The sequence below is a fragment of the Lepidochelys kempii genome, chromosome 1 (assembly GCF_965140285.1).
Source record: "Lepidochelys kempii isolate rLepKem1 chromosome 1, rLepKem1.hap1, whole genome shotgun sequence".
In the NCBI taxonomy this organism is placed as follows: domain Eukaryota; kingdom Metazoa; phylum Chordata; order Testudines; family Cheloniidae; genus Lepidochelys; species Lepidochelys kempii.
In genome coordinates, this window is record NC_136380.1 from 237387005 (window position 1) to 237408949 (window position 21945).

General features: G+C 40.7%; 1 protein-coding gene across 1 annotated transcript in view; it reads right to left on the minus strand.

Moving 5' to 3' along the window:
• Positions 1-21945, minus strand: part of PIK3C2G (phosphatidylinositol-4-phosphate 3-kinase catalytic subunit type 2 gamma) — a 278262-nt gene that overhangs the window by 15401 nt on the left and 240916 nt on the right. Inside the window, exon 31 of the mRNA XM_073335036.1 lies at positions 1777-1902. Coding sequence (XP_073191137.1) covers positions 1777-1902 — 126 coding nt within the window. The remainder of the gene's footprint in view (positions 1-1776; positions 1903-21945) is intronic.

Consider the following 21945-nt stretch of genomic DNA (forward strand, 5'->3'; position numbering starts at 1 on the left):
TTTGCTGAAGCCTGCTTACAATATGAATTGAAAATGTACAGTGTAACTAACTTAAGGAACAGACCAATTGGAGATACTTAATAGACAATTACTATGTAGCATTGTCTAAAATTAAAAACCACAGGACTGGGAAATCGGAAAACAGGGGTTCTAATCCCAGCTACCTAACTTGCCTTGTGTCTGTGCGCAAATCAATTTAACTTTGTCATGCCTCATTTTCCTTATCTGTACAAAGGGGCAGGGTACCATGCCTAACAAGGGTGTTTTGAAGCTTAATCAAGTAGTGTGTGTAACATGCTAAGTATCACTACCAAGGCCCTAAAGCCCATTGCTTCCTTAAATACGTTAACTGTTTGAATTCCCCCTTCAGTTTCAACAGAGTCTAGTGTATGTCACTTCCTGTCCTGTAGTGCTGCTCTGGGCAGCTGTATGGTTGCTTCTTTTCACCTCAGAGGAGGCTGTATTTCAAAGGTGAATGAAGTGATTACACAGGTCTGTAAATTGCCAATAATTTGGCTTAAAAAGAGGCTAAGTCATTTATTATTTATGTAATTATTTAGTCCAGTACCATCTTTGTGCATCTTTTGACATTTTGTAGGGGCAGCAGTACCACCATGCCCTGTTGGTACTGCCATTAGATTGTCCACGAGTGCTTATTGTCCCTGCTTATATTGCAGCTACCATCTATATCTGGAGGGCATTCCACTACTTACGACCTGTGGATGCCCTTGGCGGCCCATGATACTGCCCCTGGGAAAGTGACCCAGAACTGAGTTTGAGAGACATGGACAACATATCACCTGATATCAGAAAACATGATCATATGTGCTGTCTTTAATCTGTTTGCAGAGTCAAATGCTAGGACAAGATTCCTAATACTGAAATGCTTATTTGTTGTTGGACATCTGGCTTTCAAAGAATGCTTATAATAACTCAGCTGCATTGGTCTAGGCAACTTGATTGTATTGCTGACTCAAGAATACCCAAGGCTATACGTTAGGGTCAGTTAAAGCACGACACCTGCTCTCATGGTGACCAGTCCAAATGGTGTAAAGATAAACCAAAGTCACACTTGAAAGCGTGTCAGGCCTACCCCAGTAACTGGGAAGCAACAGTCCATGACAGAGCAAGGTGGCAGCAGATTTGCCATGTTGCCGTTAACCGCTTTGAAACAAGGCACATCAACACCTTACGTGAAAAATACAAACAGCAAAAAGCAAGGACAAAACAGCCTGCAATGGTCTTGCACAATCTTGTCTGTCCCACATGCAGTCATGCTTGCCGTTCTTGCATCAGTCTGATCTCACATGTGTGTTCATTTATTGTGTTCACGGAACCCTCGTAGATCAATACCAATGCAAGACTCCATCCATCCTGTTATTTAGTATAGTGAAAGCTAGTTCAGTGTCTGTTTTGTGTAGGTATGTTAGAATTATTCAATTCATTAATATTGTATTGTTTAAAGTGACAGGTACAAATGTGAATAAAGCATTAAACAATAGATAATGGGCTTTAGTAGTCTAACATGGAACTATAATTAAAGTAGAAGATTGAACAGTTTTAGTTAGCCAACTATTTTCCTAATGAGAGAGACATAAGGAAACTGTTGTATCACTGAGAACTGGAAGCAAAATGGAAGACCATCAGTGTTTACACTTCACCTTTGGATATGTCCCCATTTCTTGATTGTACCAGTTATTGCAGCTCTCAGAGCTCTATTGCTATTTCAGGAAAGGATTTGGACAAGAAATGCTGGAAGAAAAATGTAACACTCACAATTTCATTGTAAGTAGGGTCAGTGCTTTTTGGAACTGCTTTCGTTTTCCTTCTGCTGACTTCATCAGGATCTGGTAAAAGATAAAATTCAGCATGTGCAGTTGGGACAGAGCCATCTGGGAGATGCTGTAGAACAAAAGGGTTATAAATATGAATGTCTGTGTTTCTAGCAAGGAAAACAAATAGAGAGGGACCAAATTAAATCTCGACTTAAAGCAGACATGAGGAGACTTATTACACTGACAAAGTTTTATTGGTATAAAATGGAGTACTAACCACTGTAAACAGAAATACATAGAATTCAACCACATATTGTGTTGGGGAAAGTAAACGAAAAAATAAAAACAAAATAAAATTTTCCAGATTTAATACTTTTAGTGGAAGAATCCTTAAGCATCAATCCACTTTAACTTGTGTGAAACTGGTATGCAATGGAGCCCTTACATTCTTCAAAGCAGTGCACAGAAACTGGAGTTTAGCCAGACATCTTCTATTGACTTTAACCCATAAAAAATGAGCCAGTTCCAATGTTGATATGGGGACAATTGATTGTTTTTAAGGGTGTTTCATAGAGGATGCTAGCACAGAAGATCCAGGAGCATTTTCAGCTACAATACGGGCAGGAAGGGATACTTATATAAAGTCTGTCCCATGCCCCACCTCCACACAGCTGGGAACTCTCTTTATTCCCCCCATTAACACTACACATATTGACTATTGGGCCAGGAATCAGCAAGGACAGGAAGAAAAAAGGCCAAATGAGAGGGAATGGCTGTGGAGATCCACCAGTAGTTTCCTTCTTGATATGTGGATAGAGACAGCCAGAAATTTGGCCCTTAGAAAAGGAGATGGAGATTGCAGAGAGTTATGGTTAGTTATCTGGGAGAGGGTCTGTGTAGGGATCATTAGTTGTGAGAAGAGATGAATATACTTGTTCTCAGTGACCTATGAATGTAGGAACCAAATCAGGTCAGTGATCCGTCTAGCTCAGTATCCTGTCTCTGATGCCCCTACTGGATGTTTTACAGGAAGATGCAAACAATCCATAAGTGAGCAATTGTGGAATAGGAGGAAGTTTCTTCTGAGTCAGTTAGTGTTGGCTTATGCTTGTGCATAGCAGTGCCTGTATTTCTCACTAAGGATCTCCCAAACCAGGGGCCATCAAAATGCTGACAACACAACATGCAATTAGACAGCACAACATGTAACATACCATCATAGATGTTTTACAAAATGTCAGCAATCTTGAAGGTGTTTTTAGGCTTTTAGAAAGAAAGCGTACTGGCCAGTTTGCAAGCACCAGAAGGAAGTGGGCATTCATGGACAGAAAGTGAAGTGAAACTCCATGTAAACTAACAAATAAAAGAATTTTCTGAGTGGATGGGCTCCGCGTGTTATTTTGGCTGCACAATCATATCTATATTCCTCACTTCAGCTTCACTTGACGCAAGACAAAGCAGTTGCTCAGATTTGGATAATTCACAGTATGGGACCAGAAATGTTGGCTTTTCCTGCAGGAACAACATATCTTTGAACTGGAGATGCTACAGGCATCCCAGCAATAACTAACATCTGTGTGGAAGAGAAGATGCATAGATGCATGTGTGAGTGTGTTGATATAACAATTAGCGGATGGCACAAAGACTTCTTTTTTTTGTTACTTGAAGTGATCTCTCACAGTATACGATTTGGTCCAACCATACAGCTTAATGTGACTATGACTAATGTTATTACTGCTTACATAGCACACTGCTGGCATTATACAAATCATCTACAGCTCCTCCCCCACTCCTTCTTTCCCCACCAAGAGTTTAGGGCAGAAGTGAAAAAGACTATAGTCAATTTTAAATACATAAGGAATTTAGATAGGCGGATGCAAATTATGCAAATAGGAACTTTACTAGGGCATTGAGGCAAACAGACAATTTTATAGGACACAGCACTGCATTATTAAATTAACATAGTATTAGGAGTCATACAATCCATTGAAAAGCTCCTCTCCAAGGCTTTTGGACCTAGAGTGACCAGATGTCCTGATTTTATAGGGACAGTCTTTTTCTTATATAGGCTCCCATTATCCCCCACCCCATCCTGATTTTTCACATTTGCTGTCTGGTCACCCTATTTGGACCTGTCATCATATATTAAAAGTCCAATCATACTAGCACCTGCAAAAGTAAACTCAGCAGTCTCCCCCAAACTGTACAGGAATAAACCAATCTAGCCTTAAACATCAGTCCAAGGTGCACAGATCCTCCCCTTCACCAGCCCCTTTCCTCTGCTAGGAAAAAGAGATGAGCTTTTCAGCATGCCCTGAAGGGTCAACATAGTTCAGACCAAAAGGGAGAGTGGATTCCAAAATTCAGGGTCCCTCATGGAGAATGCTCTGACCGCAGCTCCCTCTCTTTTCAACTGGGAAGAGGGGGTCCAGCTCAAGTCAAAAGCAGCATCTTCTATCCCACCCAGAGTCAGCATTCATAGAGCGCATGTGTCACATGTTCATGGAGAAAAACTCCGTAGTCAGTAAGTGAGGTATCATGTTCTGCAGTAGCTTCAGCTGCTGAGTTGATATAAGTAGAATTGGGTGAATAACTGAGTTTTTGGTTCAGCCTACAAACTGAAAAGTCAGGGAAAATACTTGGTGTGAGAAAGAGAAAGCATTCCCTTTTTACAACTCTTAGCCCAGTGGTTAGGGCATGTGCCTGGAATATGCAAGACCCAGATTCAAATCCCCACTCAGGAGAAGAGACTTGAATGGAAACCTCCCCAGTACCAAATAAGTGCCCTAACCACCAGGCTGTAGGCTATTAATCTCACTGTTGAAACAGTTCCACGAAGTATAGGTTATACTGCTCTCAAATCTTTCCTCTTGAATGTACTTAAATATTCATTGGGCCAAAGAGAGAATGATCTATAGTCTATTGATTAAGGAAGTCACCTGTGTGGTAGGAGATGTGAATTCATTTCTTCTCTCTGCCTGATTCAGAGGAGGGATTTGAATTCACATCTGCCACCTCCCAGGTGAACACCTTAATCACCAGGCAGATCTCCAGCTGGTGGGGGCAACCTGGCCCACAATGTAGCAGTACAATCTGGACCCAGATTATGCCGGGGCCTTTGAAAGGGACTCACGTACACAAGAGCGGGTTGGTAGGGGTAAGCTGCGTTGGAGTTTTGATGGAGCAATGAACAACAGTAATCAGGATAGGCAACTTTAACATCCCCAAACAGCTATATTTAGGAGTGACTGGTCCACATAATTTACTGTAGTTGCCTTTGAAAAATATGATATTCAGACATGAGTTTATTTAGGAAACACATAACTTACTACAGAAGCATGAATCTGAAGAACAGACAACCCTGAATGACAAACAGGTCAAAACTAATGCTAACACATTTGAGACGAGATCTCAATATTCATTTTGTACCTAATTGGTGAATCCTTATAAAATCTCTGTTGCATGAGGTATTTGGGACGGCTTTTCTCAATTTGCACAGTAGCTCAGCATTGCCTTGTGAAGAACCCGTTTCACTGGGGGATTTCCTGAGACAAGGCATGCAATCAGACCTGATGAGGCCACAAAAGAGGCTTTAGTTTCTTCATTCAAAAGCATTATTGTCAGACACACCATCCCAGGAACAACTGGGAAATTTTGTCAATTTGGGAATCTCAGTGTGAAACCAAGAGTGGGATTAACACAGCAGAACTATCAAGAAATCTTTGTGAAGTGACTGTCTTGGCTAAATTGAGCACTTATCTGAATAAGGGAAAAAAGGAGAACACACAAGGAAATATTACTTTCCTAAGAATGATGCTCTCCACTGCTAGCTTTCATGACATTGCATCGAGTGACAAACAGTCTGATTCTCCTCTGACTTTGTCCTGATTCAGGATACAGCAATGTAACTTCATCACTGGTGTTACATAAAGTTCAAGTAAATGAGAGGAATGTCATTGCTGGTCTCAGTTACTCCTATGTACATCTGTTGTGAAAATCTAGTATAAACATGGGATAAGATTTTCAAAAGCACAAGGAATACAATTGGATGTGTTTTATGGAGGTCGCACTGGATTAGGAATAAAGAAAAGGAGGACTTGTTGCACCTTAGAGAGTAACAAATTTATCTGAGCATAAGCTTTCGTGAGTTACAGCTCACTTCATCTGTTACTCTGAAACCTGGATTAGGAATAGTGGATCCAGAATGTCATTTACCCTTTATAACATTTCCATCATCCTTTTTGTTGTTTTAGGAGAAACTGACATATCAAAAGAAGGTTGGTGGCTATTTTCAGGATTCTGCTTATTTTGGAACTTGCTGTGGTGTATAAACTAGCTGGAATTTTTTGATGTATGTAGACATTTTGGGTCAATTTCTTCAACACATTGCCCATCTCACAGTCAAACAGTCTGATCACTGTGTCAAATAACTGAGCAGTAGTAGCTTATCTGTCTGAGGAAAGAAGCACAAGTCGTCAGCTTGGAAATTCTGCTGTAAAGCTTTTGCTATTAGCAGATCAAAATGCCTGGTTTCTGTCCAGAGTCCAGGCTGTGGAAAGAGCTACAGTATGCCTGCGGGATATTTGGTTCCACATATTAACTGTTTGGTGCAGTCTTCATAGCTTGACTTTGCAAGAAAGCACAACACAAAAACCATGGCTTTGGGCCAAATTCGGCTCCAGTTTAAATCTGGAGTAACTTCATTAACCCATTTTCAGACATGACTTAGGCATTTAGGAGCCTAACTTTCAATGATAGTTCACAGGTCTCTTTTGAAAATGGGCCTTAGGTACTTTTGAAAATGTTATCTGTTAACTTTAGTGAAGTTACTCCAGTTTTAAATTAGAGCAAAATGTGGACCAAAGCCTTGGGTTTTCTGTTGTGTTTGCTTACAGAAAAATTCAAAAGCTCAAAGACTGGTTAATATATGGAACTAAATTCCCAACATATATGCTATTGCTATTTTCATAGCCTGGACTATGAACAGAAACCAGGCATTTTGATCTGCTAATAGCCAAAGTTTAGTGCTGGATTTAAAAGCTGACTTCTTGTGCTTCCTTCTTCATACAGATAAACTACTATTATTCAGTTATGTGACAAAGTGACCTGACTGACCCTGAGATGGCCAATGTACTGAAGAAATTGACCAAAAAGTTCTGCATACACTGAAAAAATTCCAACTAGTTTATATATCACAGGAAGCTCTAAAATAAGCAGAATCCTGAAAATAGTCACCATTTTGATATGTCAGTATTTCCTAAAACCACAAAGGGGATGATGGAAATGTTATAAAGGGATAGTAAACAACATTCTGGATCCACTACTCCTAATCCACTGAAGCCTTCATAGGCACCAAACACTTCCAGTTTGATTTTTAATGTTGTGTGTCTTCATAGCAGTTGCTAAAATGACATGCACTGGTGCAAAGTTGCTGATAGGGAAGATGATAATGGAGCAACAGTGTAAGAAACATTACCATACAAGGCACAATCTAAGATTCAGAATTGCAAGAACATTCAAGTTTTGTGCAGAGAAAGTTGGTAAACTCTGGGTGCCAGTCAATGGAAAGAGGCACTTCTTTTCATATCCCTAATTTAGTATTAAAAATGTGGCTCACAGAATATACCCTCTGTAGCAAAGTTCCATAATTCATTCCACGTTAGATTTCCAAAACCGAAAGTGGTATTTGATATGTACTTACAGAAATCCACCTAGACAGGTTATGGATTTGTGTAATTCAATATTAAATACACTAGTTATATTTGGGGAAAAGAGAGAAGAAATGAAATTTTCTACAAAAATTACATTTTGTTAGCCGCTCATGTCCCCTTCCTGACTACCTAACTCTCCTTTATGATGGAATTTTCTTTGACACTGAGAAAGCCAAAAGGGTTACTTCTAAATCTGGCATATTTAAAGCACTGAAATTCAGCCTGACAGCATGACTCCCGAGTCTCTTTAGCATGGGAGTCTGAAGGGAAATGTTTTGAAAGTAACAGTTAGATATTTTGCGGAAATTTTATCTTTGTTAGCACCTCTTCCCAAATGAAATATTTCCTTCTGGCAGTCATTCCTCAAAGCTCACTCTCTTTCACTTTTTTGGCCCTGGCCTAAAAGCTGCTGATGCTCCAGCTCCTGGCATTCCTGATGCCTTCCATCCCTGGATGAAACACTCTGGTAGCTCCTGAACTTTGTCTGGGTTTATCTGCTGTTCTTTTTCCAGAAAAGGCTCCATCTCGCATTTTTCAATCTTTAAAAAAAATAACAGATAACTTCCATTCACAACCACTGCCTTCCCTCCTCTATAAATAACTTCCTTTCTTCTGCTTTCCATCCCTGGTAAAAATATCTGGACATCTTCAAGTCTCAACTGCCTTCTTCCCTTCATAAATGAAAGATCCTTATGGCTCCTCCTGTCTCCCACTTCCAGCTACTGCCTTCTACCACTCTCAGACAAAACTCCCCAGCAGACCCCACTCCCACCTGTGGTTCATCTTCACATTTTCCCACAGAGACACACACTCCCCTTCCTCTCCTGAGCATTAAAATTTTTAATAATGAAAGAATGACAACTAAATATTAAGCATGTTAAAATAAAATTATGGCTAATAGATACACAAAGTTTTCACAGCCCCGTAACAACATAGTTGTATTCTAAATGCAGACATGAAAGAGACTTGATTATAACCCATGAACAGAGGAAAAGGAAAATCCACTGAGGAAATCAGTCACAACACCCAAGTCATCAGAAAAAATAGTATCTGAATCCTGATTAAATTAAATCCTAGTGATAAATGCAGAGGCTCCATCAAAAGAATTAAATACACAGGCCATTTCATTTTTCTTAGCCCTGGTCTACACTAGAACTTTAGGTCGAATTTAGCAGCGTTAAATCAATATAAACCTGCACCCGTCCACACGATGAAGCCCTTTTTTTCGACTTAAAGGACCCTTAAAATCAATTTCCTTACTACACCCCTGACAAGTGGATTAGCGCTTAAATCGGCCTTGCCGGGTCGAATTTGGGGTACTGTGGACACAATTCGATGGTATTGGCCTCTGGGAGCTATCCCAGAGTGCTCCATTGTGACTGCTCTGGACAGCACTCTCAACTCAGATGCACTGGCCAGGTAGACAGGAAAAGAGCCGCGAACTTTTGAATCTCATTTCCTCAAGAAAAAAGGTGCGAAACGATTGTCTGCTGCTGCTTTCACGGAGGGAGGGAGGGAACGGGGGCCTGACGATATGTACCCAGAACCACCCAAGACAATGTTTTAGCCCCATCAGGCATTGGGATCTCAACCCAGAATTCCAATGGGCAGCGGAGACTGCGGGAACTGTGGGATAGCTACCCACAGTGCAACACTCCAGAAGTCGACGCTTGCCTCGGTACTGTGGAAGCACTCCGCCGAGTTAATGCACTTAATGCACTTAGAGCATTTTCTGTGGGGACACACACACTCGAATATATAAAAACGATTTCTAAAAAAACGACTTCTATAAATTCGACCTAATTTCGTAGTGGAGACATACTTAGTAACAAAGCACAGTTTATATGCAACTTAACTTAGTGTTCCTGGGAAAAGTTAAAGCCTGCCTCCATAAAATGCAGCTTAACAACAAATATTCCTTCACTTTTGAAAAGATAGCATCGTCTGAGATAATTCTAAATTTAGAGCCCTAAAAAAAAAAATCAGTACCTCAACAGCGGTATTAAAAAATCAAGAAGTTCCTTCAAGAAATGGATTAATAAGGCTTATAGACCAGGAGGATAAAATGATACCAGAGCTGTGCAAACTAGAAGTTGTGTTCTTATTTAATAAGGATCCTCCAGGCCCATGATATGATTATTTTTTCAGATTTGTACATCTCAGTGCACTATGTGCCTCCCTCTCCTCTCTGCCACTAAATTTTCTCTTTTCCTGTGAATTTAAAATCATGGTACAGTAAATACACTTAGCAAAATAAATGATAAAATCATTTCAAATTATATAATTGAAATATTTGAAAGAAAATCACCTTTAAAGTAACTACTATAGTAAAGGATAATTAGAATAATAATCCATTATATTTTCATGGTGGATCTTAGAGCATAAAGTAAACATTTGTTAAGGTACTAACCAAAACAATGGTTGCTGACTGCACAAAATGAAGTATTTTCTCACTAACTGCTTCTTTCTTCTATAAAACTTTAAACACGTCACTGTTTTCTCTTTGTTCCCCAAGATCATTTAACCCTTTTGTTTTCTTTTCTGCCTGTAAATTTCTTTCCCTCCTCCTAGTGATTACTAGCAACTTAATTGCTTTTTTCCCCTTTCATGAATAAAAAGAGAAGGCACCCACGGTGATGGAGGTCAGTGGCACAGACATTTTCACTTGCTTGAGTAGCACAGGGAGCAGGGAATGTGAGTCCCAAAGGAGAGCAGGAAAACTATGATATCGCTGTTGTTTTGGGGTTGCATGACTGAGAGATGAGGGCTGGCTTGATTCAGCATTGGAATTCTGAAAGCAATTCTCTTAGCAGATATACATTCTTCTTTGGAAAATTGGTGGTTGGGATGGTGGTGGGAGAGCAAAACTCCTGTTGCCTTTGTATTCCAAACCAAGGATGGTGACAGAGACTGTGAAATGCTCAGGGAGATTAGAGAAGCTATTAAAATAAAAAACTCAATAATAATGGGGGATTTCAACTATCCACATACTGACTGGGTATGTCACTTCAGGACAGGATGAAGAATAAAGTTCCTTGACACCTTAAATGGCTTCATCTTGGAGCGGCTAGTCCTGGAACCCACAAGAGGAGAGGCAATTCTTGATTTAGTCCTAAGTGGAGCACAGCATCTGGTCCAAGAGGTGAATATAACTGGACCACTTGGTAATAGTGACCACAATATAATTACATTTAACATCCCCGTGGTGGGGAAAACACCACAGCAGCCCAACACTGTAGCATTTAATTTCAGAACGGGGAACTACACAAAAATGAGGAAGCTAGTTAAACAGAAATTAAAAGGTACAGCACAAGAAGTGAAATCTCTGCAAGCTGCATGGAAATTTTTAAAGACACCATAATAGAGGCTCAACTAAATGTATACCCCAAATTAAAAAAACACAGTAAGACAACCAAAAAAGTGCCACTGTGGCTAAACAACAAAGTAATAGAAGCAATGAGAGGCAAAAAAGCATCCTTTAAAAAGCGGAAGTTAAACCCTCGCGAGGAAAATAGAAAGGAGCATAAACTCTGGCAAATGAAATAGAAAAATATAATTAGGAAGGCCAAAAAAGAATGTGAAGAACAGCTAGCCAAAGACTCAAAAAGTAATAGCAATTTTTTTAAAGCACATCAGAAGCAGGAAGCCTGCTAAACAACCAGTGGGGCCACTGGACGATCAAGACGCTAAAGGAGCTCTCAAAGATGATAAGGCCATTGCGGAGAAACTACATGAATTCTGTGCATCGGTCTTCATGGCTGAGGATGTGAGGGAGATTCCCAAATCTGAGCCATTTTTTTTTGCTGACAAATCTGAAGAACTGTCCCAGACTGAGGTGTCATTAGAGGTGGTTTTGGAAAAAAAATGATAAACAAAACAGTAATAAGTCACCAGAACCAAATGGTATTCACCCAAGAGTTCTGAAGGAACTCAAATGAGAAATTGCAGAACTACTAATTGTAGTCTATAACCTATCATTTAAATCAGCTTCTGTACCAAATGACTGGAGGATAGCTAATGCAACACCGGTTTTAAAAAATGACTCCAGAGGTGATCCTGGCAATTACAGGCTGGTAAGCCTGACTTCAGTACCGGGCAAACTGGTTGAAACTATAGTAAAGAACAAAATTGTCAGACACATAGATGAACATAATTTGTTGGGGAAGAGTCAACATGGTTTCTGTAAAGGGATCTACTCACTACTCACCAATCCACTAGAATTCTTTGAGGGGGGTCTTAAAGCATGTGGGCAAGAGGGATCCCGTGGATATAGTATTTGTGTACTTAGATTTTCAAAAAGCCTTTGACTAGGTCCCTCACCAAAGGCTCTTAAGCAAAGTAAGCTGTCATGGGATAAGAGGGAAGGTCCTCTCATGGATTGGTAACTGATTAAAAGATAGGAAACAAAGAGTAGGAATAAATGGTCAGTTTTCAGAATGGAGAGAGGTAAATAGTGGTGTCCCCCAGGGGTCTGTACTGAGCCCAGTCCTATTCAACATATTCATAAATGATCTGGAAAAGGGGTAAACAGTGAGATGGCAAAATTTGCAGATGATACAAAACTACTCAAGATAGTTAAGTCCCAGGCAGACTGCAAAGAGCTACAAAAGGATCTCTCAGAACTGGGTGACTGTAACAAAATGCCAGATGAAATTCAATGTTGATAAATGCAAAGTAATGTACATTGGAAAACATAATCCTAACTATACATATAAAATGATGGGGTCTAAATTTGCTGTTACCACTCAAGAAAGAGCTCTTGGAGTCATTGTGGATAGTTCTCTGAAAACATCCACTCAATGTGCAGCGGCAGTCAAAAAAGCGAACAGAATGTTGGGAATCATTAAGAAAGGGATACATAATAAGACAGAAAATATCATATTGCCTGTATATAAATCCATGGTATGCCCATATCTTGAATACTGCAGGCAGATGTGGTCACTCCATCTCAAAAAAGATATATTGGAATTGGAAATGGTTCAGAAAAGGGCAACAAAAATGATTAGGGATATGGAACGGCTGCTGTAAGAGCAGAGATTAATAAGACTGGGACTTTTCAGCTTGGAAAAGAGATGACTAAGGGGAGATGTGATAGAGGTTTATAAAATCATGACTCGTGTAGATAAAGTAAATAAGGAAGTGTTATTTACTCCTTCTCATAACACAAGAACTAGGGGTCACTGAATTAAATTGTTAGGCAACAGATTTAAAACAAACAAAAGTATTTTTTTCACACAACGCACAGTCAACCTGTGGAACTCCTTGCCAGAGGATGTTGTGAAGGCAAAGACTATAACAGGGTTCAAAAAAGAATTAGATATGTTTATGGAAGATTGGTCCATCAATGGCTATTAGCCAGGATGGGCAGGGATGGTGGTCCTAGCCTCTCTTTGCCAGAAGCTGGGAATGGGTGACAGGGGACAGATCACTTCATGATTACCTTTCTGTTCATTCCCTCTGGGGAACCTGGCATTGGCCACTGTTGGAAGACAGGATACTGGGCTAGATGGACCTTTGGTCTGACCCAGTGTGGCTGTTCTTATGTTCTTAATGGGTTAATGGGATGAACTGATGACTTTATCAGAAGGGAAGATCCTAATCCTTGGTCTTGATGTGGGGAGTAGGATGAGGGTGAAGACTCAAGGGTTTGGTGGACAGTTCTCTAAAATTTTTGTTTTAGAAGCCTGTGAAGAAGGTAATCTGCTTTTCCCCAAACCATGTATTATTGTTATGCAGTGCGATATTCATTTACCACTCAGAACAGTGTCCAGTTTCCAGAGCTCGAGAGTCTATGAGGCTCATTGAGGTAGATTTTGTCTAGATTGGAGTATTAGTCTACAGTATGTACATGTGTGAGCGTGCACACACCTACAGATTCTATTATTCCCTCTTCCTTGAACAGAACATAATGAAAGAAAAAACATCAAAGAAAACAATGCTGTTTCACATTTCTTTTCAGCTCACAGAAGATTTACACTGTCACTGACCATCAGATGTAGTAAGAGAAAATCAGTTTCTGAGAACAGAAAACACTTACAAATGCTACTGTTTTATTTCTGTCTTTTGGTCACATAGATATTCTTTTTTTCCCCATGTCTGAGCACAGATGGAAAATGCATGTAAAAACACAACACAAGAAGCAGCAGCAGGAGCTTTATTTGAGCCTTTAACCGACCTTCTAGTTGTGTTAATTAATAAATTAGTACATCAGTCCATAGCTACCTTGTCCAAACTAGTTTTAAATGTCTCAAACTATGGGGATTACTTCACTTTGTTTGATAGTCTGCTCCACAACCTGATACCACTCACTATGAGTAAGCATTCTGTGAGATGAGGCCCAAAGTTTCTTTTCTATAATTACATCTGACCACTGCTAGTTATGCCCTATTTAACACCCTGAATAATTCCTCTCAATCCCGACTGTTTGCTGCCTTCAAAGTATTTGCAAACTTTTGTGTCCATTTGTCAATTTTTAACCAAGCAAAATTTAGCTACTATAATCACTCCTCATAAATCAGTCCCTGTAGGCCTACTGATCATTGACTTTGAATTCCCTCCAGTTTTTCAGCATCTTTCTGCTAATGTAGTACTTAGATCTAGAGCTAATTGGAAAAAAAAATTGTCCAAATGTTTTCTCAAGAGACAATATTTAAAAACAAGTGCATTTCAACAAAAATTGCCAGGAAAAATATTTGTAAATGAAAAAATTGATTTTTGAAAAAAAATTGTTTTGGATTTCCAAATTTCAAGTTTCTGTTTTGAATTTTATGGAGTTTTATTTTTATATTATTTCATGACAAGTCATGTCAGATGAAAAAAATGAATATATTTGGACTGAGGTTGAGATGAAAATAGGAGACAGACTTGTTGAAAGTCTCTGGGTAAGGATAAAAGGGGTAAAAAACATGGGTGATGTCATGGTAAGGGTCTACTACAGACCACCTAACCAGGAAGAAGAGGGGGATGAGGCTTTTTTTAACACCATTAACAAAATCATCTAAAGCACAGGACTTGGTGAGATGTGGGACTTCAACTACAGACATCTGTTGTGAAAATAACACATCAGGCACAAATTATTCAACAAGTTCTTGGAATGTATTGGAGACAATTTTTATTTCAGAAGGTGGAGAAAGCAACTAGAGGATATGCTGTTCTAGATTTGAGTTTGACAAATAGGGAGGAACTGGTTCAGAATTTGAAAGTGGAAGGCAGCTTGGGTGAAAGTGATCATGAAATGGTAGACTTCACGATTCTAAGGAATGGTAGGAAGGAGAACAGCAAAATAAAGACAATGGATTTCAAGAAGGCAGACGTTGGAAAACTCAGGGAGTTGGTAGGTAAGAACCCATGGGAAGCAAGTCTAAGGGGAAAAACAATTGAAGATAGTTGGCAGATTTCCCAAGAGACATTATTAAGGGCACAAGAGCAAATTATCCCACTGCGTAGGAAAAATTGGGTTTGTTTAGTCTGGAAAAGAGAAGACTGAAAGGGGACATGATAACAGTTTTCAACTACATAAAAAGTTGTTAGGAGGAGGAGGGAGAAAAAATGTTCTTGGTAACCTGTGAGGATAGGACAAGAAGCAATGGGCTTAAATTGCAGGAAGGGAGGTTTAGGGTGGACATTAGGAAAAAATTCCTAACTATCAGAGTGGTTAAGCACTGGAATAAATTGCCTAGGGAGGTTGTGGAATCTCCATCATTGGAAATTTTTAAGAGCAGGTTAGAAAAAACACCTGTCTGGGATGGTCTAGATAATACTTAGTCCTGCCATGAGTGCAGAGGACTAGACTAGATGACCTCTCGAGGTCCCTTCCAGTCCTATGATACCGTCAAAACATTCTATTTTTTATTTTATTATATACTTTACCTTTTTAAATATTTAAGGGCAGCTTCTACTTAGTACTGATCGAAACATCTTCTTTTCTAAATAAAACAGTTTGACACTTGAGTTCATTACAAAAGAGTTCCAAGTTATATTGTTATCAATATTTCTGCATCCCATTAATGTGTGTGCTTGGGATCAATATTTCCCATGTGTAGTAATGGGAAAGTAATCATTTGTCCAACTGCTTGCATGAGTTTCTGTCTAGATAGCTTTAGATATCTCGGTATTACTGTTCAGTCTATACTAATACTTTTGTTTTTCTAATTTAGTACCAACTGCAAATTTTGTCTCAGGGTCTTTTCTCTCCTCTGCACAATGATCAATAATATTAAGTGGAACTCATTGAATACGTTATTCAACAAATGTTATTCAGTGAATGATTTATTCAAAATAGCATTCAAATAATAAAGCTAGGCCCATACTGCCCAAAATATTTGATAAGACATTTGTCAATAACAGTACAATTAACTGAATGATACATTTGTCAATACCTCTGACCAGCTCTATTAAATAAATTGGGACCTAACACCAACCTCTGAGGTGCCACAATAGATGACCTTCTCCTCAACTTGAAACATTGCTGATCAGCATTTTCCTTTGTTGATAGCCCTTCAGCCAATTTTCAGTCCAAAGAAAAGTGCTCTTATCCAAGCTCATTTTAAAGTGAAAGCATCCTCTAACCCACCATTCTGAAAAAAGTCAATTTCTCTGTAAATGTGCACCAGAGCAGGAATATTATTTTCATGTGTCTTGGCTTTTGTCCTATGTTACCCTGGCAATCTTGAGAAAACCACAGTTGGAACTATTGTATCTCCTCCTTCCAAACTACTGGTCTCATTCTGCCACCAACACTTATCTCTCTACAAGGCTTTTGTTCAGCTCTAAAATTTCCCTCCCCCCACTCATTTCTTTGGGCATTTTACCATTCTGCCTCCTATACATGGTACTCCCTCCCCTATTCCAGTTGGCCAATCTACCACATTATTTTCATTCAAGTGCCTCTGTGATGAAAAATGGGAGATAATAGGCATAAAATATTATAGATAGGTGACCCTCTGCTTGCTTGCTTGTTGCTGGGTTTCTTGTTAAAGAATAACTACGGTTGAAATCCGTCTTTGGCGGCTTGGGTCTGTGTGACGGGGCGTCTACCCCACACTGGCCCTGAAAGGGTTAAAACCCAGCCTGAAGGGCTGCAAGGAAACGGCCAATTAGGGCAGTGGCTGCAGCCAATAGAGTGGCTAGAGCAGGGGAGTTTGCTGCAGGAAGCCCAAGGGAGGCGACTGGCTTCCTAGAGGGCTGCAGAGACTAGCACCGGGAACAGGGCTGTGAGGACTTGCAGGTCCGAGGCCCTGGGAAGAGGGTGAAGGAGCCAGAGGCAGGAACCGAAGGTGCTGGGGCTGCAGGGAAGTGGCCCAGGGAATTGAGACAGACTGGAGGAGAAAGAAAGGAGGGGAAGCGGGAAGCTGTTGTTTACAGGATCCCTGGGCTGGGACCCAGAGTAGTGGCTGGGCCTGGGTTCCCCCCCACTCGCCTCTGAAGAAGCGGCCAGGCTGTGGACTGCCAAGATGCTGCGAGGAGCTGCTAGACTGTTGCAGAAGGAGTCTCCCGAGAAGCGGGGAACCCAAATTGCGACATGTCCAGAGGGCTGTGCCACGAAGCAGAGGCAGTGAGACTGCCACTGCAGTGGGTCTGCAGGTGGAGAGGAGGATGGGAGAGCCAACAGCACTGGAGGGTGCACCTGCTGACCAGAGCTAATTCCCGAAACAGCCAGCAGGCGGTGCCAGTGTGGTGAGTGACCCTGTGACAGTCTGCAAGAACTAAAATGGTTTAGCTATCCTAATCACTGGTGCTTAACAAACAGTACAAGTGTCAAGGCCTTTGATGTTTTGTCTCTGTACAAACTGGGCAGATCACCCCCCACCCCATGGCAAGGGGAGCATCATCTGGACACAGAGAACAAAGAGGCTTGCCTGGTTTTAAAGACACTCTCTCTGAAGCCCAGGGAAGAGAGAGAGGCAGGCTCTGTAGAGAAACGTTCGCAGCTCCTGAAGGGAAGTCTATAGCAGTAGACCTTCAATCCATCTTCTTGGTCTTCTAGTTTTGTTTATCAGTAAGTTAGTTACAGGCTCGTGATGAGGAAGCATGGTTGGTAAACTGGGGACTGTAACCTAGCGACCCATTTGAAGTGTCAGGATTCCACTTGGAGAGATTTATAGGTGCTGCCCTGTCCCTTGAAAGCCTGAGTTAGGGGCCAAAGGTCCAGCAAACCAAGAACCATGACAACCTCTCTCCCAGGAGATCCGGAAGAAGTGAGTAGATAGTTTGGAAAAAAGGTGGAAAGAAAAGTAAAAATGAACCCCAAAATTCCCCTGACCATTAAGTCATTCTCTCTAGTTTCTACTGTGCATGCCATCTTTTGTTTCTATCTTTTAGGCCCCAATCCTGTAATCAGCTCCATCCATGCAGGATTGGGGCTCAGACTATAACCCCTTCAGAGACAAGAACTGTATTTTTCTTTTGGTCCTGCCACTTATTATATTATTATTAATAAAGTGTGAACATCAAAATGACAGGGAGGTAAAGGATAAGAGCTGACTGCGATGGGACAGACAAGACGGAATTTTCACCCCCTGCCCACATATCCATTTAGTGCCCCCTCATTGACTTCAGTGGGCTTTTAGATCAGGTCCTTACTGCACTGCACCTGGGAACTTTTACATGGTTTAAATTGCATATAATTGTGGTTTAAGGAAGGTTTAGTGCTCTCCTTCCTTCCTAAACCAGTTCATCCATCATTTCTCCTACCCTTCTCTTGCAGTGATTGCTCTGGGTATGGATGGTATAGGGCAGGAGTGCAAAGAGGATGTCCAGGTGAGCCTAAATTGATTTCTAATCTGTCAACCCACACATTACACTTCACAGCACCATTAATCATTGGCAGTGGAAAAGCCAAAGTCAAATAAGGACTCAAGTCTAGCTGCTTATTAGACTATTGTCCCTGGGAAAACCAGGGCATATCTGGAAGAAGTGCCGGTCAATAGGCAGCATTCTTTTCTGTGAATCACCACTGAGCTAATGCTTCCATATCATGCTAGGATACTCTGTTCATGGGGGAGAAGGGGGAAGGAAAATATCAAACAAATCTTTTCTGAACTTCTAAAATGGGTTGGTTCAGCTGGCACAAATCTCTGCACATGTACCGGTAGATTGAGCAATGAGGCAGTTGTTAGGTTAATTCCTGGTTCCTGGCTATCCCACCAGCTCTGTGCAAATCCATGCTTCAGGACTTACTGTCTTCCCTTACATGTAAGATCTGTTCTGGGGCAGAAATTCGAGAAATCCCTCTCTGCCTGGATATGGATTTATTAGCATTGACTTAAACTTTTCATGTTCACAATCTACCTGGGGACAATTTTGTTTTCATTTATGTTTTAAGACAGACAGGTAAATGGTTGGAAGGGAGTTTGGCAGGCAGGGACTCTTCCCCACCAATGTCTAGAATAAACTAAGGATGGAAGGAAGTTCTGGAGCGAACTAAGGATGGATGGTGTCTTTTGCTAGTTGGAGCCTGGAGAAAAGTCTGAGAAGCTTTCCCCACTCTCCCTCATGTCTGGTTGGGAAGTGCATCCAGTAGCCTACATGTGCATCTGGTTTAGTTGTCATGGGGCAAATGCACAGGGCAGCAGCATTAATGTATTTGCAGCTGCTGGAGCTCCCTGCACTTGCATGGAGGTCTCTTCCAACAGCAGGCAGGGTTGTTAGCACAGGACTGCCAGATAGAGAGGTGCAGCCTGACTTACCTGGGAAACTTAGTCAAATCCCCACACTGGACATTTGATTCCTTTCCACTTCGGTGTCAGTTTCCAGAGTCCAATTTGGTGCATTTTCATGATAATGTTTAGATTAATTTAGCCATGAAGACTTCCCTTAGCATTATCTTACCCACCTTGTCCCTCTGAGTATTAATAACAGTTACACAGCTACAACTGTATGTGCTGGGCTTTAAAGATTCTTCCCCCTCCCCAGTGCCAGGTCTGTGTTTCAGTGTTTACAGAGCACCCTTTCTCTCCATACTTTCTCCCTATCCCACACCCCCTTATAGTGGCCCAGGTCCCTCTCTTGGCTTTCTGAGTCTTGTTTCTTTCTTCCTCCACACAGTGGCTGCCAAGTTTCTATTTATTCTGCTCCCTTAGCAGATAAGTTCCTGCCCTTTGCTGGCAAGTCCTTTCAGATGCCAGACCAAACTTTCCTCTCCCTGAACTCTATGGGGAGGTCTACACTATGGGGGAAAGTCGATATAAGCTACGCAATTTGAGTTACGCTAGTAGCGTAACTCAAGTTGACATAGCTTAGATCTACTTACCGCAGGGTCCACACTATGCGATGTCGACGGGAGACTCTCTCCTGTCAACTCCCCTTACTCTTCTCGTTCCGGTGGAGTACCGGAGTTGACGGGAGAGTCATCTGCGGTTGATTTAGCGGGTCTTCAGTAGACCCGCTAAATTGACCCCTGGTGGATTGATCGTTGCAACGTTGATCCACCGGTAAGTGGAGACAAGCCCTATGTCTCCCTCTCCAGTGTCAGGGACTCTGTCAGTTGTTGCCATGCTGCCCCTCTGTCTCTGCTGCCCTACCCTCTCTCTGAGGCAATCTCTATCTTTCTCCCTCACTCTGAACCCCACTACTCTCCAATCCCCTTCTCTAGTTTTCTTCCCTCTGCCAAGGTTTACATCTTTGTTTATAGCCTTCCAACTTCACTGCATCTCTGCACTAATATGGTATCACCTAGTCTAAGCATTCAAATATCACGAGTCAGGGCCCAAAAAATCATCATTGGTTTACAAAATCATGAGATTTCAAAAATAAAATATTTTGACTCTTCATGGGTCTTCTGGCTTTCACACCCTTAGGGGTCTTGTTTTCAAGCTTTTCTTGGCTACCATGAGGGCTATAAACTTATTTTTTTAATTAATGAAAGCTGAGAATCTGGTGTATTCACATGATACTAGGGATTCAAGAAAAACACTACTGATCATGAGACTTTCAATAAAATCATGAGAGTTGGTAGTGCTGTTAAATACGTCATTCAACACTACTTTAACAGAACTTCTCTCTCTTTGTTTACCCATAGTATTTAATCTGAAATGTGCACAAGCCTTCGCAACTAATTCTACCACTGTCTGCATGCATTGCTACTCAAATTGTCTTATTAGTCAAGTTGTTGGGGAAGATGCAGGAATCCCCTTGGTGAAACTATGGCCTGGATAAAGCAGGAGGTTAGCAGAGATTAATGTTCCCTTCTAACCTTAAAATCTATTAAGCAAGTTCACGCAGTACTTATTCTTCAAAGTATATTTCAATAGACTGTTTTCAGGCAGGACTTTAAGAACTTCTTTCACTGATGATTGAAATATTTCCTGTTTTAGGGAGAAACAGGTGATTCTTGAAGAAGACCTAAGATCAGAGATTAGACATCAGATACATGCTTTTATTTCTCCAACCTTCTTTCTAGGTATTACAAACAGTGGGTAAATAATGCACCATGGACTGAAATTATATAGTTATAGAGCTGTTGAGCCCAACCTCTGCTAACAAAGCCAGCCTTCCACAAACTAGACTAACTGCACCTGAAAACACTTCTTTGCTTTCTCCTGTGCCACCCCATATGCCTCGGAGAAGCTCCTTGTAAAAATCTGCAAAGCTACTACATTGTCCTCCTTAAATCCCACCTCTGCCATGAAGCCTACACAACACTTGACAATGGCTATAAACACAGTAGTTTCACAGGTACCTTGTTCTTCCACAACCCGTTTGTTTTCCTCCTCCTGTTGTCTCTCATCATATAGTTAGACTGTAAGCTCTTTGGGGCAGGACTCCCTTGTTTATTTTGTGTGTGTACAGGATCTAGCACAATGTGGCCCTGATCCCTGAATGAAGCGTCTAGGATCTACCACAATACAAATAATAATTAACGTTTCCTTCAGTAATTCAAATTCATCAACAAACTCCAGTGAGTTCAATGAAGTTACACCAAGAATAAATTTGGCCCAATACAGTTATTTAAACATTCAAAAGCATCACATACACTATTTTAAAGGATAAAATAAAGGGGGATGGGGGAAACCAGTAAAAAAGTATTTACTATAAATTTTGAAATAAACAAGGTGGCAAATTAATTTTCTGTACAGATGAACCACTAAAAATATTGTAATTAGTAAGACACTGAAAAAGACTGAATAGACCTGAAATGGATTTAATACGTGTTGAATAAAATATAAACTTGGAATACTTTTTAATCCTTGTTCAACCCCAAAAGAGGCAGGCAGACAGATTGATCTAGGGGATTGGATGGCTGAAGAGATTACTAACAGGATAAAGAACTTCTTCTCGGTCACTAGTCTGAAGTCAGCCCAGAATAGTGGTGTTCCAAAGTAGTTACCATGTCACAACTGTTTGGTAATTTACATTAAATGAGTATGATGAACACAAGCGTTCACATTAAAAAAAAAGAAAGAAAAAAAGGCCAAGATTTCCAAAAATAGTTGCCTAAAGTTTGTCTCTGAAATCTATAG